Source organism: Anser brachyrhynchus, assembly GCF_964034855.1.
Source record: "Anser brachyrhynchus genome assembly, chromosome: 12".
Lineage (NCBI taxonomy): Eukaryota > Metazoa > Chordata > Aves > Anseriformes > Anatidae > Anser > Anser brachyrhynchus.
Window position 1 is genome coordinate 11175640 of NC_137707.1, and position 27831 is coordinate 11203470.

Consider the following 27831-nt stretch of genomic DNA (forward strand, 5'->3'; position numbering starts at 1 on the left):
ACTCATAGTCACATCTGGTGCCTGCCCCAGCTTCCAACAGAGCGCTGATTTCAGTAAGACCACTTGAAAAAGCAAAGAAACACAAATTCCCTGAATGCAAAGTGAATAAACGCACAGAAGAAATAACAGAGGATGGAGATGCCTCCAACCCGCAATGGCACATTCTCGCTCTCCTAGCCCCTGACATCACACACTGGCCTACATCTGCCCCACTGGAGTTTCAGGAATAGCAACAAAGACAGAAACCTGTCCCATTTATTCTTGCATTGTACTCCCTGGGGATTAAAGCACACTGGTTTTGACAGGCAACGTTGAGAGCACTGACCACCTAAAATCAAAGTGCACTGTCATATAAACAATGAAGTTACAAAATTTACAGGGCCAAAACAAAAGACTTTATTAGCAAACAAGTAAAGATTCATCATCACTTGTATTGATTTCAGAGAGGGGGGTTGAGGACTCTAACATTGGCACTTCCACAGAATGGCAACAAGCCGCATGAATACCCAAAGGCTCCTCCCGATGAGAATTAGGGCAACACCGGTTTTGTCCATCGACCTGGATATGAACATTCACAGGGCTGTCTGAATAAGCAGACTCCCACTTTTTTAAGGGCAACCTACATGGCTCTTCACTCAACGGATGACTTCTACTTAAATTACTGCCCTCTGGGACAGTCCTCCTGGATGCTGACCCGCCATGGATCGTTTCTGTAACACTTTCAGACAAAGGATCTCTGAAAGCCTTTCCTGAATCCACTTTACTGGGCTGCTTAAGCTCACTGCCAGAGGTCTCAGCACCTAAAGATTTATCAGCATGTCCAGTCTCAGGCTCTGCGTGTACAGCTGTGCAAGTACTCGGTAAGACATTCGAAGGTGATGGCTCTGTGATTTCAGTCTCTGACTGCAAGCTGCTACATCCAGCTTCTTGTAGGCCCCTGGCGTGGCCATGGGCATCTGCTTGTAAATTAGGTCCCTCGGGTGAAGGTGGAGGACTCCTAGTAGTCCCTTCAGCATGGTTAATGATTCCATCACCCAGTGTAGTCTGTGAAGTGCGGGCAGGTGTCAGGAGTGGGATCTGTCCTCTCACCCGAGGCCTGTGGAAGAGTCTGTTCCAGAGTCGGCCAAGGCGCCGCCGAGATGAGCTTCGTCTTGACAAATGACGTCTCATCTGTCTCCTCATGGCTGTTCGGATGTTCTGCAGCACAGAGGCCTGTAACAGACAGAAACTGATTTTACACACACTCAAAAGACTTCTCCTAAGGCTTGTTCACTAATATCTCCCTCTTACCAGAACTCTCAGGCTAGAACCACGTGCCTCCATGTTAAATTTATATTTTTTCATGAACCATTAACAGTGCTCTGCCTTTACCGAAACACTCATCCTTAAAGAGTGTCCATAACGAGCTTAATCTTTACTTGTTTGCCTAATAAGATGCTCCACACCTGCTATCAGATCACCACCAAAGAACCAGACTACAGCCACCAATCCCTCTGTCATCAGCAACAAGCAGAGGATTCTCAAAACCTGATGACAACAACAGAGAAGAAAGACTAACTCAAATACTTCTACAACTGATTAAAAAACTACAGGTGCTTTATCGCACTGGGAACTGTATCACAGTGGGTAATTTTTGATGCGGCGAGGAAGATTTTTGAGAACTCAGCAGTGAAATATAACTTAATGTTTTCCCAGTTTAATGTATTTCTAAGTGAAAAATAACTGCAGAATTTTCTTATCACTTCAGACAGTTTTACAGTTTCAGCTTGGAAAGCCTTTTCTTCTGTTGACTTTCTGACCTCCATTTCTGGTTCATTCTCGATATACAGCAAAACAGCATGTCCTTATCTCACTGCTGTTCCCTAGCAAACACGTTTAATGTGTTCAAAACTATCCACAGCACCAAGATATGCAACCATGGTTCTTCACCTCAAAGTAGAACACGCATTTTTGTAAGAGCGCTTCCATATAATTAGTATAGCTTCATTCCTATTCAAAGGAAACACTTCCAGATCAATTCTATCTAACTTATAGTAGTTTGGCTACTGCTAAGTTCTTTGGTACTCATGTCTCCGTACTTGTGATGCGTTGTACACAGGGAAGTCTTCAACTGGGGGGATGAGCCCTTGTGCTATCAGCTGCCCATAGGAAGGTGGAGCTTCTCGCCGCACAAACTCTGCTTCGAGTCGTGTCATCTGTGTCTCAAATGCTCTGGAAATGAAAACACAGTGAGGAAAAAAAAACAGAAGGGCACTCAGTTTGTCCTGCCTCCCCTCACATTAATGCACAGAAACAGCCCAGAGGGCTTCGCACTAGCAGCTAAAAGGTAAACCTTTATCTGGGCTCCATGACAATCGTATCAGCATGCTAAAATAAACAAAAAGGAATAACAGTAACAGCGAATCAAATCAGCAAGTACTTTGGTGCAGTCCTGGTTTGGAGTCTGTGGCAACTGAAGGTTTTCCATATTGGAAAACATACACCAATAAAAAAGTTACCTTGTTCACTTACTCCAATAAAAGAGTTAACTTGTTCAGCAAGGACCCAAAGGTTATTTTTGGAAAATACAACATTTAGCACTGGAACAAGCACACAGAATGGTCAGGCCTGCAGCTGCAGACCTGTGGCTGTCCTGCCAGAACTGAGGTCCAGAGGTTCCCAACATAGCACGGTGGCTTTTTCCAGCTCCTTCATCAGGCACATTTGATCAGGAGAGAACAGAAAGCACACTGTGCTGAAAACACTATGTTGTCAGCAGCATGGCACAAAGCTGGTGCATGTGATGAGAGAGAGGCATCAGAAAGCCCCTTACAACTTTCTCCTGAAGGGCAAAACCACAGTTGCACAAACATACAAAACACAGGCACAGGCAGGGAAGGAAATTTCTCAGAACAATTTGTTTTAGTTTCAGGTTCTGCCAGGCTGCACAATAAATACATATTTCCCATAGATGACAAAAGAGCTAATATTCCCCTACTTCTGAAAATCTTGACTACTCTTCTCTAAGCCCAATGTGGTGACTACTACTTAATTGTCATCAATTTCTCTGATTTCACAGTTTTTTCCAAAGTCCCCAGTTAACAATTGACTTCCTTTTCTTTGAAAGAAAAAAAAAATGCCAGATATTAAAGCATCATAAAAACAAGGTGCTTACCTGTATTCCCTGGTCCTCAGAGAGTATAATTTAAATGCACAACCCAGTGCTATCACCAGCAGCAGGCCACACACAAGACTCCCAATCAGAGCAGCTGTGATGACCTTCCTGGGAACGATCACCAGGCAGTTATGTTCGTCACTTCCATCCTGGCAGTCTTCTTGGCCGTCACAGCGCCAAGTCTCAAAGATGCACAGATTTGTACCACAATGGAAGTTTCCTGGCTGGCAAGTAAAGCAGTTTTTTTCATCTGAGCCATCTGGGCAGTTCTTTTGGTTATTACAGCGGTCAAGTATTGAGTAGCAAAGCCCGCTGTTTCCTTCACATGGGTACTCATTCTTCTGGCAAGCTGGACAGTTCTCCTCATCTTTGCCATTTGGACAGTGCCACCAGCCATCACAATGCTGCTTGTCTGTGAAACACTCCTCATCACTTCCACAGGGGTGTTCCCAAGGGAGGCAATAGCCTTTCACCTGATAGGTTGCATTGAACCCGTGGCCAGTGCTCTTGGAGCGGGCATGATACAAAACAGTGAGCTGGCCCTTTGATGACTCCACGCTCACCGAATGCCTGTTGTTGTGATACGAAAATGTTTGCAATAATTTATCACCTCTCTCTCCAATGCCATCATATACCTTTACGTAGTCGTTGTAGCCTAACTGTAAATCAAACTGCAACAAAACATGCCGATTATCTTGTGTGTCCACGTACCATGTGCAACGAAGGTCTGATCTGCTGTGATCAGCACGGAATAAGTCTGGGGAAGCAAAAGATCCATAAAAATTACCCAGCCTTTTGCCACAGGAAAGATCGGGACAATTGTCTTCATCTGAACCATCACTGCAGTCCTTAACGGAATTACACCTCAGCTCATTCATCAAGCACTTAGTGGAGTGGGCTACGCTGCACTGGAATGTTCCTGAGGGACAGATGCTGGACGGAGGCTCTGTCGGAGGGACAGTGCAGTTCCTCTCATCCGAGTTATCCCCGCACTCATCCATGGAATTACACTTCCAAGTACTGGGAATACACTTTCCATTTGCACAGTGGAATTCATCTGACTGGCACACAGCCTGACCGATCTTTCCTGTGAAAGAGGACAAGGAGAAAAAAAGTCAGTATCGAAACTTTTGGTACCATCTGATGTCACTTTTTAACGTCTACACCCCTGTGTGTCACAAATCAGTCGGTCAGGCCAGCAGACTTCAGGAGCGCCGTTAAAAGCTAAGTGGAAAAAATATTGTTAACATGCTAACTAACACAGTCATCAAGACTGGCACATGAATCTTGTCAACAAAAAACCACTACTGTCTTCAAATTTTACCAAAGAGAGTGTAAGTGAAGCTAACAAAACTGTACGGTTTTACCTCTAATATAAGAAAGGCGAAATCCCTGAGCCTGTCCTGAGCTTGATGCATCTGAGTGAAAAAATATCCAAACATGATCCCTTGCAGAGATGAAAGATGGAGGGATGGAAGATCCACACACTTTGTACTCCTCTCTCTTGGAAGATGGGCCGATCATCAACCAGTCTACTGCACATTTCTGAGAGTCTTCCAAATCAAAATTCTTAAAGCTGTTAGGAACAAAAGAAAACAAGTAACAAAAGACTTGTATCTGGAACAAACTAAACAGAGAAGGAAAAAAAAAACAGACTGTATCAGTTGAGTTTCTGCACCAAGCAATGCTGACATAAAGAAATCACATTCAAAGATAATGAAACACCTACAACATCTTGAGTACATATAAACATAGCACTCAAATTCCCCCAGTTTGGAAAAGCACCCATCTCAATGGCATAAACAGCATGCCACATGGCTCCAAAAGCTGAAAGGATGAATCCTCTTTCACTCAGAGCCCTTAAACAAAACTGCTTCCTAAAACGCCAATCCAAGTAAAAGCACAAGTCCAAAATCCATTATATGGAAGACAGACTAAATCATTTCAGGTTTTTCTGAGCTTAAAATCTATTAAACAATGGAATGAAATGGGAAACTACTGTCTTGGAAAAAGAGCAATGGGGAGCAGTACAAAGAACCCTAAGGGGACAAAGAATTGAGACAAAAATCAAATTTCCAAGCTGTGGATGAGCAGGGAGAAGACAAGAAGAGATGTGAACAGCAAGCAGTGCAAATGGAACGAAGTCTCTCTAACTCTACCATTATTTACGACTACTTTAGACTAAAATATTCCCTTTCTGGGAATGCAAATGCAGAGCGAATGAGCCTATAACCTTTCGGAGTCAAGCATCCAGCTCTTCTGCTGACCCAAGCCCAATGGCTAATCAATAGCAGCTTACCTAGGGCAACGAGGTGCCCGACTGTTTGCAGAACACCGAACACAAACAAATAATGCTCCCTAACCTGTAGCTCAGGAACCACACGGGGTATTTGTTCAATCTGATGGAACAGATTACATTTGCATTCAGTAATCTGCAGTGACAATAGCTTTGCACAGAGAAGCACAGCTCATTATGAAAGGGCACACTGTTCAGGACACTTAGAAATGTGTTTTGTTCCTCTTTCACATAACTCAGCTACACACAATTAACTTGGTAGAAGTCTGTGCATACTTGATGCAAAGTCCTGGAAAGAAAATCAGAAAGACTGAAAAGCTGCTATAAAATAGGGATCTTCTTCCACAAAGGATTTCTCACCAACATAGAAGAGGAATTATTTGAAAAAGATAAACAAAAGATAATTTTCTGTTATCGCGGGGTATTTACAAAAGGCTGTTAATGCCGCCTCCCAGATCTTGCTCTTTGATGGTGAAAGGGAAAGAACAGCAACTGTGTGATGTAGGCAATTCATTTAAGCAGGAGTCCCAGCCTACACACACCTGAAGGTTCTGCCAAAATATACCAACTTGGAAACTCTGCACACAAAAAAGCTATCAGGAACATATTGAAAAGTAAGAGAGCCCTGAAAGCATTAAATTAAAAGATGTCCAACAACTTGTCACACACAAATTTGTCCTTCCTCTTTTCTAACTTTTTTTCTTCTATCATGCTCTATGTATGTTCCCAACTTGGGAGAAATATTCCCACAGTACCTAATTCTTTGCTATAAGCAATCTCATCAAGCTTTTGAAATCAGCAAATTTTGCAAGGAAGTTTTAGATGACTCCAGTCAGAATAAAAAGATTGAAGTATTCAACCACGTAAAGGTAAACTAAAGAACACCTCTGTCCCAGGCATTCTGCAAAAACTTCTTAATGACCAAGTGTACAAACTGGCACCACAGCATGAAAAGGAATTATACAAAGCAGCTGTGAAACTACTGCTTCCCACTTCAAGTCTTTTGCAAGAGATTTGAGACAGCCTTAATGAGCTACCACAGTGGTTTCACTTTCTTTAAAGTATTTCAGTATTAAAAAGGGTTTCTATCATTCACTTGGGGAATTATTTGTAGGGTTTTCTTGTCATGAAGACTTTTTTGGCAAGTATTAGAAATATCTATCTTCCCAACAAAATTTGTAAGTAAAGGGAACAGTCAGTCACCAAATCAAGTAAGGGAAACTCACAGCTGGGTGGGTGGGGGGATAACCAGAAAAACTCATGCTTGTGCAAGACAAATAAGATCATTTACTACATCTTTTGATCTTCTATAGAGATTTCAGATGTACCAGGAACAACCTTACAGAGCTAAACAATTTGTTCGCCTACCCTGCCCAGCTCCCAGCACTCCCACCAGGTCTCACGGCTCACTCATTTTCACCACTCTGCTGAAAAGAGCTACTTTTACTTTTTGCAGGTAAGTATCCATCAAACCCAGAGGAGAATTTGCCTATATAAGAAGTTGTCTGCATCTTAAAATGTGGACCTTTTCCCTAGAACAAAAAGAAAAGGATTAACACTTCTAAGATTCACAATAAGGAAGAAAAAAAAGTCGGCTACACTGGAATGCCTTGTTCACAATCTCTTTTGCAAATGAGCAATATATCCAGAGAGCTTGTATTTGTAAATAATTAACAATACATCTGTTTGCACCTTGAGAACATCGTATTGTACACTGCTAATAAAGGAGAAGGGCAGTTTATTATGAAGGGTGAGGAAGAGGTGAGGATGAAGAATAAACTTTAGTCCCACTTTCTGAAGTAAAGGCACAGGCATACAGAGGATAACTGATTTTCCCAAGCATCAGCTGTGGATCTGAGATTCAGAACAGAATCCCAAACTTCTTCACTCAGAAATCCAAGCTTTAGCCACAAAACCATCTGAGTACATGGGTGATAAGGCAGAATATACTTGCAAGAAGGTATCACCTTTAACAGCCCCTCTGAAAACACCAACACAGAGTGATGCATGAGTTACTGAAACAAATGCCTTGGTATTTAAAAAGCAGTGATACAGAATATTCACAAGAATGACCCCTTTTCTAGAACTAGTAAGCACCTTAAACACACAATGGTGTGTTTGAAAGTTTGAAACACCATTGAATAAATGCAATTTCTCTGAAATATAAGCGTTCTAGTTTTGATGTAAAGTTTTATATACAACAGATGCCATAGCAGTTATAAAATTTCTGACGGCAAAAGCAAAGTCAAAACAATTGTTCTACTTCACACAGACTATAATCAACAGACTTATTTGAACAAATTATTCTTTGATTTAAGGCATTGTCACTCTATAACAATTTTCCACCAGCATCCTTTTAAGTTATATTATTGTCAGTGGAAGCCAATTTTGCCCCGTACAAATTGACGGTGATTTCAAGCAAGTCCAAAAACATAATATATTTGACTGAGCCATCAACCAACCTCCCAAGAAAAAACACTCCTTTATGACAAAGTATGAAATAACATGTATACAAATGAGTGCATGTAGAAATAGAGCAAATTGGTTTTCACTTTATAACCCATTTGCAACAAGGTTTTGTGTCAGAAGTTTCTCCCATATTAATCTGACATTAAATAGCTCACTGATTTATTTTACCTAAGAGTTCTGAATCATGCATTCAACCTCTGCTACTCCACTTCTTTCATCATCTGTAATTAGATCTAGTGCTGCTGTTACAGTCTTCTGAAGAATAATTTAATCCTGCTACCCACAAAATAGAGCACGGGAACATTTACTTATTCAGTTGAATTTTCTCAAACTGTAATGCAAATTTTTCTGCCAAAAGGATCAGCCCAGCAGTTGGCCATCTACACCATGACTGATGGTGTAGAGTAGAAGTAAGGGAGAAAATCTCTTCTGCACCTAATTCCTTTAAAAAAAATAATTGTATACAGAAGTACAAGAATAGTCCATTAAACATTGGGATTATTCAAACCCTGAGTATCAGAACAACTCAATGTGAACTGACAAATAGCACAATCTGCTTTTACAGAGTAGCAGAAATAGGTAAAATCATCTAATTTCTCTTTCAGTGGTATGTTACTGAAAAAATATGTTACTCAAATGAAGCAACAGTAGCCTACAATTATATTTTCCTATTAACTGTCAAGTATTTACATTTCTGGAAAGAATTCCACTAAACCAACTTATCATAAATAGTCATTTATGCTCTGTAAGGAAGAAAAAAACCACGTCACCTGCAAAACTAATGCTAAACAGAGATAAGCTCTTTTTGCCATCTGCACTGAAAGGAGCAATAGCAGCTAGAAAAAGAAAAGTACTTCTATAAATAATGCAAGGAATTCCCTACCACTCTTAGTAATTTAAGCATGAGCAACTACAGATTAAAGCTGGGGAAGAAAAGTACTCTTAATTGTAAAAAGACATGCATGGGATGATCATAAATACAAACAAAAAACTGTAAACTGCTGAAGGCTCAGCAGATGTAAAATCTGAATGAAAGTAGGAACAAAAAAAAGTCCGATTTGGCCCTCTAAACTCATTAAAAAATTGGAGAATAAATATTATGGGTAGATCAGTAGAGCACAGTCCCAAACTAAAACAGACTGGCCAATTAAGCAAGAAAAGTTACTTCTATTTGCCAACCTCTTCACAGCAAGTGCAGACTGCGAACAACTGATGACTTAATTGGCTCATTAAAAACTTCTGCTTAACCACTGAAGCACAAGGCCCTGGAAGTCAGGAAAGCTCTATTCTGCTCCCCACTCCCAAGCACCAATCGTGTAACCTCGGGCAGGAGACACAGGCTGTTTTTCTTCAAAAAGCTGAGCCCATGCAACTTAATTAGATACATGGCTGTCATGAGTGTTTCCCGTTAATGTCAAATTCTGAAACACTGTGAGTTCAGTAAGTAAAATACAAAGCAGTCCCTTGAATTTGTCGTATAAATACAGACCATCAAGCCTTTACAAGTACAGGCCTTGGTTTTACTCAGAACCTGAAGCTCAGATGGTATTTTTTCCAAAGCCAATGATGCAAATCACTGAATTGAAAGCCAGCAAAGGTGATCTCCCCCCTCAATTACTAAGAAACAGCTTGAGTGGGTCACTAAGTAGATCACTTCTCATTACTCTTATCCTGAATTCTGAACATGGAGCACATTTTACTCTCGGTCCCATAAATTTCTATAATAAAAAGTAATTCATTTATACTGTGCCCACATCTGTGTTAACTGCAAGAATCAGATGCTAAACAAAAACAATCCTTTTCTCAGATGTGAGGAAACATACACATAATAAAGCCTGTAAAGGACAGTCCAAAAAGGTAGTTACTGCATATGACATCTTTGTCTCATCTTACATGATTTTATGTAGTCCCCTGTGAAAATAAGACCTAAAACTAGAGAAAAGGAGATAAAAATTGAGTAGTTTCCAAAACAATAACTAGTAGACTGCTTATCTGAATATAAAGTGACACAATATAGTTCTAGAAAATAGTAGCTACATGCTAATTCTCTGATCTCTACAGCATGATTCTATCAAACACACGCACTTGGAAGAAAGTAGGGAAACGTGCAGAATTAACAGAGATAAAAACAAGAGAAAACATAATTCCTGTTCCTGTGAAGACTCTCCCAAGGATTCAAAAAAAGTAAACTATAAAGTAAAACAGTAAGCATGGAAATGTGAGGATATGAAGAAAATCAATACAAACATGAAAGGCAGATATTAACAAAGCTTCTAAAGGACACGTGTCCACAGATGACAGCATCTTACATCCACATCTAGATCTGGGTACTGTTCTATTAAAAGCTGCTGAATAACAGGTTTATAAAAAATGACCACTGACTGCAAATGTTTTAGAAATCACAACTACTTTCAGCTGCAATTTTATCTCTTAGCGACTCCTGCTGTATCCCAAATATGCTGCTTATATAACATTGCTGTCTTACCGTCAATGAGAATTCAAGATCAAGGGAAATGCATTCAGTATAACATAACACAAAGGCGGTAGCTTGCTTTTTTTGCTTTTTTATTATTTTTAAACAACCTGTCAAAATCCAGATCTTATCACAAGAAATGTGTTTGATTTTCCTAGGAAAATTAGAAAAGCTACTCTTTTATGCTCCTATCAGCACACTGCTAGGACAAGAAGCGTAGCATTCCCCGAGAGGAAAAAAATGTTTGCATTTGAACCCTGTTTGCCAGTTTGCCTATGTCATGCTAGCCTAGGGAAGTCAGCTCCTGCTTTTACGCCCTTGGCGTTATGAGGGCTACATCCTTCTAAAGAAATCCTCAGATGCTGTAACGTTTTGCATTTCATACACTGGAGTGAGTCATTCCAAGTACATTTATAGTCAGAAACGTAGCACTACAACACGTCTGTTACCCACAAGGCAAACTACTCCCTAGGATGTAAACACATAGCCCCCATTGTTTGCATGTGCATATGAGGGCAGGATATGGCTGTGTATCCACTGACAGAAAACAAACCCATTAAAAAGAAATCTTTCAAAACTATATTGCTGCTGCACACATTCGAACTGTGTATGCTTTATTACCAGTTTCCTCATCTTGCTTTCCTTCAATTTTTTAGCCTCTATCACATCCACACTTGCAGAAGAGAATCCTAATTCTGACTGGGAGCTATGAGACGTATTCATAGCATAAACTGCAGTACTATTCTCCAGAGCCAAGTCCTGTGTCTCATTTGTATGCTTCCTCAGAGCTTCCAACAATCTCTGCTTTGAAACAAATTCCCCAAGTCCAATACAATTTAATGGGGTTTAAAAGCGTGTTTCTATTTATGGATCTCAAATGCTGGCAGGTATCTACTTCCTTACTTTTGATGAGTAGTTCCTATTTTGAACTACGGATGGTGGAGCCCTCCTATTATTCCATCTGTGGCAGATTTGTTTTTAATTGCTGAGCATCTGCAGTTGAAGAGGTTTGCAGTCCTTTTAAGCAGCTGAGCAAAGAATGAGCAGATGGTGTCAAATACAACAGTACTAAAAAAAAATCAAACAAAAAACCTTTCCTAGGTTTTCTTTTTTTTTTTTTTAATAAGCCATTCTAGGTTTGAGAAGAATACTACAATTAGCCCAATGAAACTAAACGAATTCACACTATGCTTATATTATAGCCTAAAAATTCTTAACAAACCATTTGTAATGCATTCTAGTCTTTTCTGAACAGCATTTTTATATAAAGGGCTGAAATTGTGCCACAAATTCTAACTATTATTTAATTCTGTTGGAAATAAATATTAGGCAAAAAAGCATGTGTCTTTTGGTTAACAAGTAACAGTAAGTAATGATTATCTTCATCTGACAATTAAATACAGCAGCATTTCAAGACACTAGAGAAAAAGCCATTTTTTGCTCTAAGAATCTTAAACATCCCACTGAACTAAAAATCTTAACACCACACCCTGCTGAGGCTGCTCCAGATTTCATAGCTTTCACCTATTCCTATTTATAGGCAATGAAGAGAAAGGTGAGTACTTAATGTGAGTAAATATATCACTGTTTCCCACTTCCTCATCTACCAGAGGTGGATGAAATCTCACACAGGTATTGTGCAGATAAATAAATTAGAAGACTACGAATGACTTGCATATATAATAATGGATGTCAGGAGTAACCCACAGAAACAAGATAGTGGAACATTTCTAAAATGCAGGTGGGCAACCTGCAACCATGCTCCAGTGTGATCAAGTACAGCTTCCATCCTCCCCAAGCATTCAGTAGCCCTGACAAACACTCTGATATTGGTATATCAGATAAGAACTCACGCTGTTTCATTTCAGCAAAGCAATCTGTTATCCATACGGAATATCACAAAACATACCTGATTGTTATCATGTCTCCTCGATCTCCTTGAATGTACCAGCTGCAGTTTACACCTGGAGGATAGTTTAGTGGCCAAGAAGGACTATAGATGACTCCCCGTCTCTCTGTGTGCTGTTCAAGTTCTCCACTGCAAGCAGCTGTTAATAAGGGGGAAAAAATATTATTAATGCTTCACCTAATCAACAACACCCATTAGCTACAAGAGCTTTCATCGATTTCTGGGGATTGCAGACAAATGAGAGGCAATAGTTTCATCCTTTTACTACTTTCTTCCCTGCCCCAGTTTTTAATTAAAACATCCACTTGAAGCACAGGTAAGCATAACCTGCATTTCAATGCAAGATCAATCAATAACCTTGTATGAATCTACCAAAGGCTACAATCAATATTACTGCATGGATCTGCCAAGAGGATGTAACAAAGAAATCCTTCTAACCAGCTCCCAAAAGCCTGGGTATGATGCTCACCGACTGGAGAAGATCCACAGTCAGTGTAAATACCTAGAACCTCCTTTTCCTATAGTCTGTTCCTGGCCGCATCATTCATTCTCCTAACAGACAGACCCAAAGACTTTGTAACGGTTAAAAAAATCCCCAGCAAAAGAAGAGAAAGTGTAAACTCGACTCTGACGTCAAATGTTTTCATTGAGAATTCCTCAGTACTCTAAATTCTTTCTGAACTCCCACAGATAGCAGAAGTTTTCCAGACAGGGAAAGTAGCAAACAGGACTAAATAAAGCTCTATATTTTCAAAGTCCTTTCAGATCTTCCTATGGAAAAGAGCAGACCAATTAAAGCTACATCAAATACGAATAATTCGTAATTAAGCAATTCAGAAATGAAAGTGAAATGTTCCAAGGACAAGAGGGAAGGCTCTTCTGCTGGGAAGATGTACTCTCAGTAGACTACAAGCGGGGAAATTCTGTGTAATGCAATAGCTATTCTGAACCTTCTCCAAATATATTTTTAAAACTATTTTTAAATCAAATGACTATCTAGAGCATGACTTGTGGATTGCAGCATAATATTCCAATTTTTGACAAGTTCTATTTCTCACAGACATAAAAGGTGCCGATGAAGAAAAGGATGCCTACACCTGAGGTTTCCTCATGCACACACATGACGTGTATGAGGACACAACACAGAGAACACACCACGCCACAAATCACAGACTTGCAGCGTTGCTAAAAATTCAGCCACAAACACATCATTTTTGATCCACAGCCAGGACCAGGATCAGCTGCCCTGGAGGGACGGGGTGAAGCTGTGCTGGCAGAGCCGCTCAGCTGCAGTGGAGGCAGGTGCAGGGCTGCCTGCAGAGCGCTCGGCTGGGGATGGGGCCAGGGCCCGGCTGCAGCTTCCCCCCTGGTAAACCCGTGCCTGGCACTACTCTGTTTGTTCACAGTAAGCACTTTTGAAGTGAGAGCCACAGGAATATAAAAAGCATGAGGTGAGTAACCTACCTGAGGCAAAACATATAAAAAGCCATTATTTTCACCCTCCAAGCAGGGCATTCCACTGAAACGTATGTACATAATTCCTCCTAGTTTCAAAGACCACAGAAACTTACAGAATACATAGACACAAGTAAACAGCTATTTTCCAAACAAATATTTTGCTGCAAAGCAGTTATAAAAAAATACAAGAAAATCTTTGTTAGCACATTTCTAAGACCAGAGAGGCTCCACACTAGACACTGACAAAATACAAAGATGCAATTACAGAATTATAAAAGCAAATATAAGATCCACAGGATTTTTCAACTACATTCTTGATCTGTTTCATTACACACACCACATCAGCCTACTCAGGCCTTCAAATGTGCTCCTCCACACACTTGTCACTGCATAAACATATAGTAGCAGCATGCGAGGACCTAGAGCTAGCAACCACATAAAGGAGCTGGAAGACTGCATTTCATAACTGCCAGCTTACCAGAACTTCTCAATGGGAAGGAAACAGTATGCACAAAGCCAACAGAACAAACACACCACACAGCACTATATCCAGAGGCTTCCAGCACAGCTTTGCAAATATTTCTGTTCCCCTTGTACCAACCACTGCTCTGGATTAATAGCCTCTGCTGACAGTGTATGCATCAGAGCAGAGAACAAAACCAAGAGCTACACAAAGCTCATTTTAGCTTCTATCTGAGGAGGTGCCATCGACACACTGGCGACTTCACACGAGCACGTTCACTCACATTCATCACTGAAGTTTAGCAGAGCCTTTATTTCCTAAATACTTGCTCCTGAGCTCTAGAAGGCATTTACAAAGACCAATAGTTATTTGACACATCCCAGATTTTCTTAAGGAATGTCACTAGCAGCTTTTTCTTTTGCAGCAATGTACAGTTCCCTAATTCCTAGGCGGTGGATCTGAGGCAACATGACAGTTTCTCAGTGAGAAACACTTTTTCTTACTAACACTGCACATCCGCTACAAACATGGGACACGAAAAGAAAAACAGATAAAACAAAAAGATTTTCTATTTTAACAGCAGCATTGCAGCTGTGAAAATCTGCAGCAATGAGCATGGTGAGGGCTGCACTCACACCACACACCACTTTGGGCGGTTCATCCCGCAGTGGTTGTTGTTGCTCAGTATCTTCTTCTCATGGTTTTACCCTTCCGACACACAAGCATTTCAGACTCACCCTGCACAAAATTAAAAGGACAACTGCTTTGCTCCCATGAAGACTCCTCATTTGAATGGACCACTACATTTAATTCATACTGCCGAAGCATACTTACACTATTTTAAGGATGTGTGCGTAGTCCTCTGAACCTACTGGGGCAAACCGGGGAGGGGACACACACAGAGAACTACTATTCTGTCTACCCAAACCTCACTTCATTTGCCATATGCCTTTGATGCCTCTCATTTCTCATCAATGCTCATCATTATGGCATTTGCAATAGATCAATAGATCTCCTTCCTAACGAGTTGTCTCTGCCTCTTTCCTCCTTGTGCACGGACTGCTGTGTGGTAGACAAGGTGAAGCATTCGCACGCTGCTTTAGAGCGGCTGTTCTTTCACCTACATAAATGACAGGTTTATTTTGAAAGAAAAACCTGCACTAAACAAAGCCTTCAGTGCTGGCACGAAAACAGAAAAACCACAAGGGCACATTTTGATACTGTTGGGGTTTCAGTGTCAATGTAGGAGCCTCAATTCCCTTCTCAGTTCCTGGCCATGAAGCACAGAGAACCACATACCTGCCTGAACTATTGTGTTAGTACGCTGGGCTTCAGCATGACAGCGGGATACCTTAAGGGAACTGAACAAAAGTCTTTTCAAACTGCCAAAACATCTAAAGGAAAAGGGAAGTCTCTAAATAGAAAGGCACTCTCCTGGATTCGGAAGGTCTTATCTGTGACAATGCACAACAAGAACAGTGACAACTTTTTTACAACAAATGTTTGTGCCTTTATGCACAAACCTAGAAACAAACTGAAAACCCAGATTACAGAAAGCCCAAAACAGCTCATGTTTTCCACGTTCTGGAGTATTGAAAAAGCATGACGTAAGAAAATACCAATCCCTGGACACACAAACCAACTCACCAAAATCCTACTGAGATGGTTTTTAAAAATATACATATCCTGAAGACAAACAATAATGAATCTTTTATAGATTAAAAAAAAAACAAAAAAAAAAACAACCTTTCAATGCCAGAAGAGGTTTGAGTTCAGAGTTTCCGTCAAGCAGACATAAATCTTAATGAGGCTCTTTCTGTAATGATTAAATGGATTTCTTATACTGTAAACAGCAGTAAATTCTCCCTGCTAGTTAAATATGCCACTATTTCTTGCTATTAAAAACTTCCAAGAAAGTTTCCATAACATTACATGAATAACATCGCTCTTATTTTTTGCAAAAGTAACTATAACAGAACAGACGTTGAACTCCACCAGAGGACAGCACAAACTGTGCTGGGGTTACTAAACTGAGCAGGAATAAATTTTCAGATGACCCCAGCAGAAAATAAATCCTACCGTTTTGCACCCTTCTGTGATGGCCCAGGGTCTGCCCCAGTCACAGATGACACAGCCCAACCATCTGCTCCAGGATAAGGGATGGTTTGCACCTGCCACAAGGAACTTTCTCTGAAAAATTAACATTTGGCAACAAACGCCTCCCTAGTAGCTGCCTCAAGGCTGGTAGAAAGCTCTCCCTAAGTTCTCTAAGTGCTTCCTCAAGGAGTGCTTGCACACGTTGGTAACACAGCCCCCTTACAGCTGTAAGGACAGAAAGGCCTGAAGACTCCCCTTTGTTTCTTCCAGTCTCACAGCTGGCTGCTGCTGCCCCCGAGCCCAGAACCAGCGAAGGCACAGCCCGAGGGTTCAACTGGTCTGACAAAACCTGAGTTGGCGCTCTGCTGGTCCTACAGGCTCGACTGGCTCACCTTGAGCTCGGGGAAGGGGACGCAGTGGGAGGGCTGCTCCCTTCCAGCAGCAGCAGCAGCTTTAATGGCTTGAAGTCATCGTACAATGCAGCTGAGATGGTGGCTCGGCCCATGCTCTGCAGAACTCATTACTGCTGCTATTAGTAGCTTTCGGAAGAGAAACGCCGCTATGCCTTACTGTAGAGATCAAATCTGTAATAGCTGCTTTGTCAGGGCACGCTTAGGACAGCGAATATCCCTCCCCACTTTTATCAGGGCTCCTGAGGAACATCCCCTGCAAGAGGATTCCCAACAGGGTTATCTGCCTTACAGCTGCACCATACTAACCCGTTATCCTCCACCGCACAGGTAAGAGAAGCTGGACATGAATCACACTGTTGCAATGACCTTTTATGATCATTTTTCACCCTGCTCCAGTTACACTGCCAAGAGACAGAATAACTCAAAGCTGTATCAGGACAAGAAAACATGAAGGCTACAGTACTCTAAGGTTTTCCTATACTTAAAAGAATAAAAGTGAAACATTACAACTCTGTTTCCAGCAAAAGATCAGCATTAGAAAGCAGAAGTGCCCACTGGATGAAGCGTTACGTATTTCAGGCTGAGGTAGTATCACCAGCCTAGGTCAGCCACCGTATAATTACTCAAGTTACACTTCATAAACCCATATACCACACAGCCAAGGGATGCCAGACTCCATCCAAAGCAAAGAACAATTCAGGCAGAACAGACTGGGACATAGGTCACATTCTAGACTTTTTCCAATGAAGGAATGGAAATACAGTGTTGCAAACAACAAATGTCCTACGTGGTGCATCAAGCTCCCCCCAAGCTAAGCCTAAGGAAGTCACCTACTCACAAAATTACTACCCTTTCCTGATTTAAATCTTCTCTCAAACCCCCGTGTTGACTGGCATGCTCCAATTCCCACATTAATCAAACCACTGCCTTACAATTAGCTTTTTTTTCCCCATTTCCTTTCCTCCTATTTCCCATAGTTGGTTATTCTGTTTTAATTTAAGTCACAACCTCTTCGGGCATAAAGTATGTCTAACAACGTGACTGTGGATTGGCAGGCACAAGAAGACCCTTATCACTAAGAGGACCCTGATTATAACGCTCCAGTAATGTTAGTAAGCTACAGTACTGCTAGAGAGAAGAAAATTACACTCAGTGCCATGATTCTGGTTGAATTTCCACTCTGAGATTCATGAGACATTTTTAACATTCTGGTTTTAGCTCCTCAGGGAATGGGCCACTGTCCCCAGCTTGATATTCCCAGGCATGTTTCCTAAACAGAGATTTTTCCCCAAACAAATCAGCACATACTGTGACCTTAGCCTCAAGCTTAAGAGTTTTTTCTAGCACAGTGACACCGATGGAGTCCAATAACCAGTCCAGCAAGACTTCAAAGTTCTGAGCTTCCTAAAATGTCACTGTTACTCTCTCTCAAGCAAAGGTCATACTGTTTTGTTTAAAGACCTCTTCACATGGCAAAGAAACAGTAACAACTTCAAAAGAACAATAAACACAAATAAGAAAAGTATGCCTTACCTAATGAGGTAACAGCACTCTCTATTTTCCCAGTCAAGAAGAGATTCACTGTGTAAAGACAGAAAAATAATGTTTATACAAGTTCCAGTGGCACAGGGTGGCAGTTAGTAGTCAACCATTTCTAAGTGTTTGCTGCAGCGTTAATACAAATATATTGCAGTCTTCCAACAAGAACTTAGCTTATCTACACTGAAAATTCACATAAATCAACTCCTATCCTTCACTGTGGCTATAAAAAGGCAACACACAATGTTAGTTTAGTATCTGTCAAATATGCTACCAACAGAAATAACTGCCAATCCTCTCTCTTGTCTTCTGTGGGATTGTTGTTTTTTTTAATCGCGGAAGACAGAAGAACAATTACACTAAAACATTCATAATCACAGCTAGTCACTTTACCTGCTTAAATGCTGGAAAATAATTAACGAGCTTGTTACCTTTAAATACATCCCCTCTGAATAAAGCAAAGTTTGTTCCTCTTAGGTAAATGTCACCTTGAAAATAAGCTGCAAATGCTAATATGATTAACTTGACTAATCAACAGCAATGAAGTTTTCAAAAAGGTCCACTGGCAAAATCAAAATAGGATAAGGTGGTGCTTACAATGCACAGCTGATTTACAAATTAGTCTCTAAATACTCTTTTCTTGGATGTTTCCCCTCACAATATATGTATCATTAGAATGATCTGATAAGAAGGGCTACTGCCAAGATGTTTTTTCCGTATTAAGATGTACTTCCATAGAGTTTCCCCATATATTCTTCAAGGCACTTCTCTAATGATTACAGTGCACTTCACTAACTGCTCTCATCTCAGCAGCGTTCCGTAATCTACACAGACAGCTTATTAATAACATGACAAATGTTAAAGCAAATTAGGAAGGTTTAAAAGGTTACCAAAACTTAATTCACAACATCCCAGCCAGGCACACCCTTTGGCTTTATTTTGCATGTGTTAAGTCCTAAATCCTTCTATAGCTGATCTGTCAGCAAGCACTTAGTAAAAAAAAAAAAAATCATTAAAAAAAGAACAATAGGAGAAAATAGAAACAGAAACTGGCCCTGTTTCCAACAGTCACTGGGAAGCTACTGGCAATTAATACTATTTACGTACCAGAGCAGGATGCCTGAATACAGGCCCCCATTGTCTTAGATACTGCCCAAACATCACAAGACAATGTCCTTTGCTCCAACCACCTTCTGGTAGGACTTAAACCAGCACGGGAGAAAGACAGTACCTAGCACTCAAGGGCTGAAAATGGAAAAGCTAAAACCAACCCTCGGCTTGCCACTGCGAGTCGTCCACGCGCGGCTTTCACTCACTTGTGGACTCGCTCTGTTAGCAAATTCCTGCAGCTGAGACGCCTGCAGCACCCGTGCCATGGCTTACACCTGGACGTCCACAATTTTTCCTTTCCAAAGCCAGAGCTCCAAGCGCTCCACGCAGGCAGGCACGCAGACTGCTGCGCACCTCAGCCAAGGCCAGGCCCTACGAAGCAGAGAACAACTGCTCCCAGTGCCACCGTTCACAGAGGAACGATGTTACTGGCAAGGGGGCATCACCAGAAACACAAGGGGAGCTCCTTCTAAACAGCTGCAGGATGGACGAGCTTTTTAGCAGCACACAAGGGAAGGACAGGAGCTGAATAACAGCATACGTACGCTGTGGCTTGAGAAGAACCAGGCTCGAGCTGCAGGTTTGTGCTAATAAGCATTAACACTATGTTCAAAGGACCTTAATAGCACTGATTTTATTACATAATTAATGACCAGCAACATTTGTTACACGATCATGACAACGTGCTATGTAATTATTTCCTTTGTTTCGCAGCGCCAGCTCGCTCCGGCAGGTCAGCAAGCGCACCTAGGAGCGATCCCCCGGTCCTGTCCCAGGTTCCTGCTCTGCTTCCCAAGTCAGCTCCATGACAAAGCTGCGAGTCCACACGTGACAGACCTGGGATCGCAGCAGTAGCAGCAACACACAGTTCCCTCACGCGGTATTAAAGCACCGCTACTCCTGTAACCATAGTAATTTAGTCATAAAGGCTGAGAATAAATTAACCAGTCGTTAAGTCGCTAATTTGATTTTATGAAAATTAAAATATTTTGCTCCAAAGAAAGTAGAGGAATGTACTCCGCAACACTGTTAACAGCCAGGACTGAAGGGACTGTTTGAGAGGCATGGAAATGCCAGGGTCTGTTAGTAGCACCCTGCAGCCTTTCCACATTTCCTACCTGAACCTCCCCAAAGTAACAGAACATGAGCTCCCCAGCAGAGGCTTCCTCACAAGCCTGACCAAGGGACCCATGCCCTTTAAATGGAAATAAGCAGCAGGAAGACAAGGGCCTGACAGAGCGGAACCGGATGACTCAGAGCCACGGTACTTTCTTCTGAGCACCGCTAAACAAGCAGCCCCAGTTCACAACCAGCAAGACAGAGTTATAAGCAGCACTGCACGCCAGGCCTGGCATGCAACTAAAAAAAGACACCCCCCAGAAATGCTCTTTCACCTATGCAAATACAAAACATCTACTGGCTGTCACTGCAAGTTTCCTTTCATTTTCAAGTTCCTTTACACTAAGAAGCCAGCAGTCAAGAATAGTTCTTCAGAATAAAGGTCTTTCACATTGGGTACTTTCCCCAACATCTGCTTTCCTCGCTCTCAGTAACACTCAAAACCATCATCTACTCAAACCGCACGAGCGCTGTAACCAGCACCTTCTGAAGCTCTCAGAGGCCCAAAAGAAAGAACAGCCATTCCCTGCTGGTTTTCTCACCTCTTGTCAAATTAAAATTCCATCAAAACAAAACCAGTGAGAGACCAGGGGTATGCCAGAAAGTTTTCTAGGTGCTCTTTTTCATAACAGTTGGGTAGAATTACGGGAAAGCAAGAAAAGAACAGAAGCAGTTCAGTTGGCTTGAACTCCATGTAGGAAACTTACTGTGCCATTCATTTGGATTGCTAAGTAATTGCCAGGGTGAAGTTTTCAGCTGGGAAAGCAGTTATTTGTATCAGAAGAGAAATTTGCATCTTGGCGCCTCTGAACCAAATGACAGCTACCTGTCTTTTCCCACAAGCAGGACAGACATTGACTTTGCTGTTTTGATCATTTCCCTGTTAGGTAACTTTCTATGCCCTCCAGAATTTCTCAAGAATGAGAAATGAAATGGCCTTACGGAAGAACAGTTGCAACAAACCCAGTTCCAGTCTCTGGAGCAGCGGTGTACAGCTGAGGTCACACATAGCAATGGTCAGTGGCAGCGCGTTTATACAGACACCAAACAGCACATAAAGCCTCCGGGAGAACAAAAAGTAAAAGTAAAGCAGGGCTGGAGAAGCAAGAGGGCAGGAACTGAAAGTAAAGTAAAAAAAAAAAAAAAGAAAAGTAAAAAAGTAAAGATGACTGGAAGGGACAGACAAGCAGGAAGTAAAACACAACATAGTCAAAGCGGCAGCGTTATTATATTCTTAGGGTTGGCTGAAGCAGAATACCTGACAAGCTTCCCACCTCTCATGTTTCTCAACTTCCACTACTGTCAGTTGTGCAAGGAATAGGAATAAAGCATTCCAGCTGAAAAGAAGAGCCAGACAGTGAAATTCTAGAAGTCATAGAAAGCAGAAATCTAGCAAACTTTCAACTGCACATTACCCACTGCTAAGTACAAGAAGCGCTCTTTCACTTAAACTCTGGAATTCACATGATCTTCAATAACCATATATTATTCGTTTTTAGAACAATTGTGCTATTCCTGTTAAATAACAAAAGCTTTAACAAAGGTCCGACCAGGCCACAGGAAAAAAACAACACCTAAGAAATTCAGAGAAATGGCTGAAACTTTTATCTTTCCCTTAACTTTGAATAAACAGTACAGCAGGCATTACCCTCATGCTGCACACACTTCTGCCATCCCTTTAAGCCTCTGCAGAAAAGTAACAGCAGCTACAGCCCCTGTTCAAACTTAGTAGTTCAGACAGCTTTTTAGGTTGTACTTCCGTTAGTCAAAATAGATATATTTGTAGTAACCAGAGCAGCTTTTAACTTTCTACCTTTTCCGAGGCAAGCACTGATGTCAAAAGAACTCGTACAAGACCAGAGCGAGCAGCCCAGCCACAGGCACCCGTTTCTGATGGTTTACGTAAGGGACACCACCTATCTCAGGGATTATTAAAAATGCACTCTAATCCGCTTTCTTAGCGAACAGCAGTGGGTTTTGCACATCTTTCTCCCGCGAGCCATAGCAGTTTGTCGGAGCCAGCTGTCGGCAGAGCCGCAGGCAGCCCCAGCCCCGCTGCGCTTCAGGTTCAGCGGAACTTGGGGCAGGAGCGGAGCGGTCCAACAGCTCCCGCTTCGTGCCCGGCCCTGGTGCCTCCGGGCGGCCTCTCTTCGGCTCGTTCAACGCTTCCAGCCCGATGAACGAACCCCCTGGGTGCGGGCAGGGGCTGCCAGCCCGACAGCCGGGAGCCGTCTCATCGCGCCGCCGCCGCTCGACACCTGCTCGGCGGGGAGCGCTGGCTCCGAGCGGCCGGGAGGGCAGGAGGGGAGCGGAGCACGGCAGGGGACGAGGGAAATAACGCCTTTCCGCCCTGCTCCGCGGGCAGGAGCCGCTGCCCGCCCCCGAGTTCCAGCCTGCCGGAGGCACCGGCGGCGCCTAAACTTTTTGGGTTGATTTTTGAAGCGCCGCGCGGGGCTACCGCACGGGCTCCGCGGCCGAGGGCACGGGGCAGGCTCCCTCCGGCGGGAGGGACCCGAGTCCCTGCGGGGAGCGGGGACGGGGACACGGTGGTGTACACCCAGACGCTACCCCCCGTGCTCCCCACACCCCGGGGCCCGCAGGTGCCGGCGCCCCCAGCGCCCCGCTGCCGGCCCTGCCCCGCCGCTCACTCACTCGCTCTCTCACTCACCCAGGCAGATGGCGGTGAGCGGCACCAGCGCGCCCTGCCGGAGCTCCGCGGCCGCTGCCTTCTCCATGGCGGGTCGCCGCCTGCCCGCCCGCCCGCCTGCCTGCCCTTCAGCGCGGCGGGGAGCGGGGACGGGAGGAACGCGGCAGCTCCGCTCCCTCCTCTCCTCTACGCCGAGCCGCCGGCGGGGCCGGCCCGCCGCGCCGCCCGGGGAGCCGGCAGTGGGGCGGGCGCCTCCCGCCGCAGCCCCATGGCCGCGGCCGGCGCTGCGGGGCAGGTGGAGGAGGACGGACCGCAGCTGCAGCGCCGCCGCCCCACGTGACGGGCCCGCCGGGAGGCGGCGGCGGTAGCGGCGGCGGCGGCCGGGCCGGAGGGCGAGGGGAGCGCTGCGCCGCCCCGCTCTGCCCCGCTCCGCGCCGCGCCGCGCACACCTGAGGGGCCGCCGGCAGGCGGAGCGCGGCCCGCGGCGGAAGGGAAGGCGAGGGCCGAGCCCGCCCGCGCAGCGCCGGGTTTCCTGTCAGGCACCCGCGGCCCCCGCCTCGGCCCGCTCCGCGCCGCCGAGGCGCCCGGAGGCATGGCGAGCCCTCCCCGCCGGGGGGGGCTGTAAGGAGCCCCCGGCCCCGCGGCGGGAGGCAGCGCCCCGCCGGCCCCCCCTGCCGGGGGAGCGGCCCCGAGCCGCGCTGAGGCGGCGAGGCCCGGCCTTTCCTCGCCGAGCTGCCCCCGGGGCGGCAGTCCCCTTGTTCCCCTTGTAGAGGGCTGGCCCCGGCCTGCCGTGCCCTTCCCTCGGAGCTCCCCGCTCCCGGCCGCGCTCTCTCCGCGGGTCGTGCCCCCGGGGGACGGGACGCAGACGCCTCCCGGCCTGCCGGGGGCGAAACTGAAGTGAGCTGGTCGTGTAGGGAACGGAGCGAGGCTCCGCAGCGCACTGGGGTCAAGGGGAGCGTTGTAAGGCCGTAGTGCTCCCCTGAAAACGGACAAAGGCACGGGGGAAAGTCTCACAAGTTCACGAGGAGCAGCAGGACCACAAAGTTAACTGGGAGCTTCATGAGCTGAATAGCAAAATAAGGGATGATGAAAGAATCTTGTCCAGGCAAACAATTACAGAAATGAACCAACTCTACCTCAGAGATTCCCTGAACTTTCCCCCGTTTTCCAAGTGGCAGGTGCTCACCACCCTCCCCAAAGCCCCGGCAACAGCCCACATCTTCCCGCAGAGCTGCTCCCTTTGAAGGTGCAAAGCCCCAAGAGCCCTGCCCTGCCACTAGCTGTGCAGCCTGCTGAGCAGCGCCTTACCTCAGCCCACAGCTACCAACACAGAACTCTGTGACAGCACCATTCCTTAACCTGCACAAATGAGGGCTCTGCCACCTGGCATGGTGTAATCTTCCAGGGCAGAGGTGAGGTCTTGCAGTATTTCACTACAAACACAGGAAGTTTTCCCTACCTGCTTGAAAAAAATTGCATCTTTGCATCCTATGGCTGTACCACATGAGAGACAGCAGGCATACAGTCTGCGGGGATACTATTTACAACAGAAACTCTCCCATTGTATTAAAAATTGATTAATATAATCAGCAACACAAAACAATAACATCTATTTTTACCCAGCTTCCCCCTAAAATAATGCAATAAGTAAAATTCATATTTAAGGGTTGTCCACTCGACATTAGGCTCTGACTGCACTAATGAGAGATGTGTGAAGTCACTAGCACCGGCTATAGCTCCCTACCCTTCAAGCAGCATCAGGCACTGTGCAGTCACAGAAACCCACTCAGTTATTCAGCTGTCTTGGGGCCTGGGTCCAGCTCTTCGCTCTGATGAGACGTGGCAGAGTGAGCCTGTCAAAAGCGCCATGGTCTGAGGAAGAATGTGAAAAGCAACAAACATTTGTAAGAGGAAACGGGATGCCGGGATAAAGCCCAGGCATTTGCTACCAGCAAACATCACCGTTTAGTAGCACCCTCACTGCAAACAAGATTCTCACAAAGATGCAACAAAATAAGTTATAGGTGCTACCACACATTGAAAGCTTTGTGCTACTTCCATTGTCATCTGAGTCAGGTTTAGATCAGGTACTGCCCAAGTCAGGTTAAAGATAAGGCCATGTGCAAGAGTGCTAATGATCCTGCGGAATAACAGCACTGAGCGTGGCGAGGGAAGCAAGCGGCTGTGTGGAGGGCCGGGTTTTCCAAGCCCTGTCCCAGGTCCTCCCTCAGGTGTGTAAAAGATGACACTTCTCACACACAATGCCTGTCTGATGTACACCCAGGTACCCATCCAGATATTTCAGGTATTTGTTAATTATGCACGCCTCACCTAGGAAAACAGCTGTACAACTCTAAATGTTTATATGATTAAAAGAGGAGAGAAAAGCATATTTAAGTTGCCTGGGGTGCTGTACAGTTTTAAAATATTAATTAGAACTATGATCTTCATTTGCCCATAAGCTCATGAGTGCAGTTTTAAACACATATCTCAGTTAAACAAATTCTTTTAAACGTGTCTACAATAAAACCACTCCACAGAGCTACTCTCATGGCACTGTATCTTGTTTAAAATTAATCCACTCAGCAGAAACCTTTGGCCAGGGAAAGAAGGAAAAAGATCAAATTAAAAATCGGGAAAGGAAACACCAGATAAGAAAGAAAAGGCAGCAATGGATGAGAAAACAGCAGGCCAGGCTGAAACTATTTCAGGGCTGGTGGTGACAGCTACTTTCTGGAGAGTCTACGGGAAGCAGATCATGTTGACTGCAGAAAGCACATTAAAGTCAAAGCACAGGCTCCAGTTCCCTCTTGCTGATTCTTATTTGATAGTGAAAAACTCTGGCAGAGTGGTGAAATGGAGGGCTAAGGGCTTTAATGCCTGAAAGCACCAGGGTTCACCAAAGGACATCTCTCAGCACACTGAGATATTGCCTTAGACCTTTTTATTGCAACAATATAAAGTGTGGCTACAGTAATATCTCAAGGGTTCAGGTGATCCTTATCCTCGCTGAGCTGTAGACTTGGGCCTTATCTCAGCAACCCTTTGATGGAATTATAATAATTGTAATTCACATCTGTCTATCACTCTGGATCTTAATGGATGCCTAATGGATGATTGGCCTGAGGATCAATAATATCACGTCTTGTCTACTTGGGATGAGAGAACTGAATGTTAAAATAAATATGTCCACTATGCTAAAGATGCAGAAATAATAAGCGGATCGATGCAAACAAAGTTTATCAGGAGGTGAGAAGGCCCTGCACGCAGCACAGAGAGGACCTGGCTGTTCTGCCCATTCAGCCTGGTTTACAAGCACATGTGTTGTGCACTTTTTAAGTAGCATAATAAATCACACAGCGTTTTCTACAACTAAATTCTTCCTAATCTAACCAGACAATTCTTAAACCTTTAATGGGCCTATGATTGTAAAATCATTTCTGTCTGGGTTTTTGAGTAGTAATCTTCAAATTATGGGTTTGAAACAGCAATAATGGAATGTGTCATAAAAGAGTTTTTCCTCAGTAAGTCTATTATTGTAATAAAATAATGTATCTAGTCACCTCTACATTCCACATTAACCCTTTTTATGATAATTATGAGTAAAGTGCATCTCTCATTTCCATTAAATAGTATCCTTGCATATCACTGAAACAAAGACATACAGGGCTGAAAGCAAAGCAACGTGCACATTCTTTTTTATCCATGCCAATAACTTGTTAAGATAAAATCCAGTCAGTTTAAGAATTACCCTTATACTTGGCCTTCATGTAAGACTAACTTAAAATTCTGAGTCCTAATTTTCAGTCACATCATTTTGTCTTCACATAAATGTATTAGAGAAGTATATATGAAATTACATATCCATATGTTCCTGTATCTATTGGTTACAGTGGAATTCATGATCTCACTACATCCACACAAACATCTTTAAAATATAATCAGTAAAACCCATTCTAGGTGTTCCACTGCAGGATGATTTGCAGATTATTTTAAAATCATTTTAAAAGAGTTGTACAAAGTTAAACCATAGCTGGAGCTGTTTCAAGACTTCATATCCAGTGTCAGAACATGTGGCTGTAGGAAACTCATTAGTAGAAGTTACACATTACACATGCTACTGCATTTGACAGAATTGGATCACACAAAGTCATGTTTATAACACCACCAAAATAGTTCTGATAAAATTTTACTGAGTGTATTCAACAAATATTATAAATTATTTTTAAAAATATGCAATAAAGATGAAGACATCATAAAATGATTAGCAATGTTGACTAAGATTATGGATTTCATTGATATTAGTACTAAAAATGTTAAAATAATCTGGGACCTTAACTTGTCCATGTGAGTAATCTCTGTCTCAGTCTGCCAACATCCACTTTTATTACATTTTCCATGTCAGTTCCCTCTGCATCTGATTTTTGTAGCTCATGTTTGTGCTTATTTCTTTGCATTAATTTGGTTGAGATTTCTTTAAAGTAAAACCTCAATTTTACCTCTTCCAGAAGTTCTTTCTATGCGTTTCTCTCTCTTCCTCCATAAATCAGTTTCAAATAAAAGGTAGCATGTATAGAGACGTGTAGATAAACAAGCCTGAAATCCCATCTATTTTCATCACCTCTGTTCTCTTTTGAAATCTGGCATTAAAGAAAAGTTGGTTAGAAAACATTAGGTGTAGTAA

General features: G+C 43.3%; 1 protein-coding gene across 6 annotated transcripts; it reads right to left on the reverse strand.

Moving 5' to 3' along the window:
* Positions 1-372: 372 nt before the first annotated feature.
* Positions 373-27800, reverse strand: LRP3 (LDL receptor related protein 3). Of its 6 annotated transcripts, XM_080552739.1 has the most exons (8): positions 27647-27800; positions 24892-25019; positions 18266-18313; positions 12302-12440; positions 4522-4730; positions 3155-4241; positions 2079-2211; positions 373-1212 (listed from the first exon to the last, which is right to left on the reverse strand). In XM_080552739.1, exons 4-8 carry the CDS (start codon positions 12313-12315, stop codon positions 400-402), a joined length of 2256 nt encoding a protein of 751 aa, XP_080408865.1. In that variant the 5' UTR covers positions 12316-12440; positions 18266-18313; positions 24892-25019; positions 27647-27800; the 3' UTR covers positions 373-399. The 6 variants fall into 6 exon arrangements, with proteins under 6 accessions (XP_080408865.1, XP_080408863.1, XP_080408866.1 ...); XM_080552737.1 differs by lacking the exons at positions 24892-25019; positions 27647-27800 and adding an exon at positions 23169-23477; XM_080552740.1 differs by lacking the exons at positions 24892-25019; positions 27647-27800 and adding an exon at positions 22314-23109.
* Between the last annotated feature and the right edge of the window lie 31 nt (positions 27801-27831).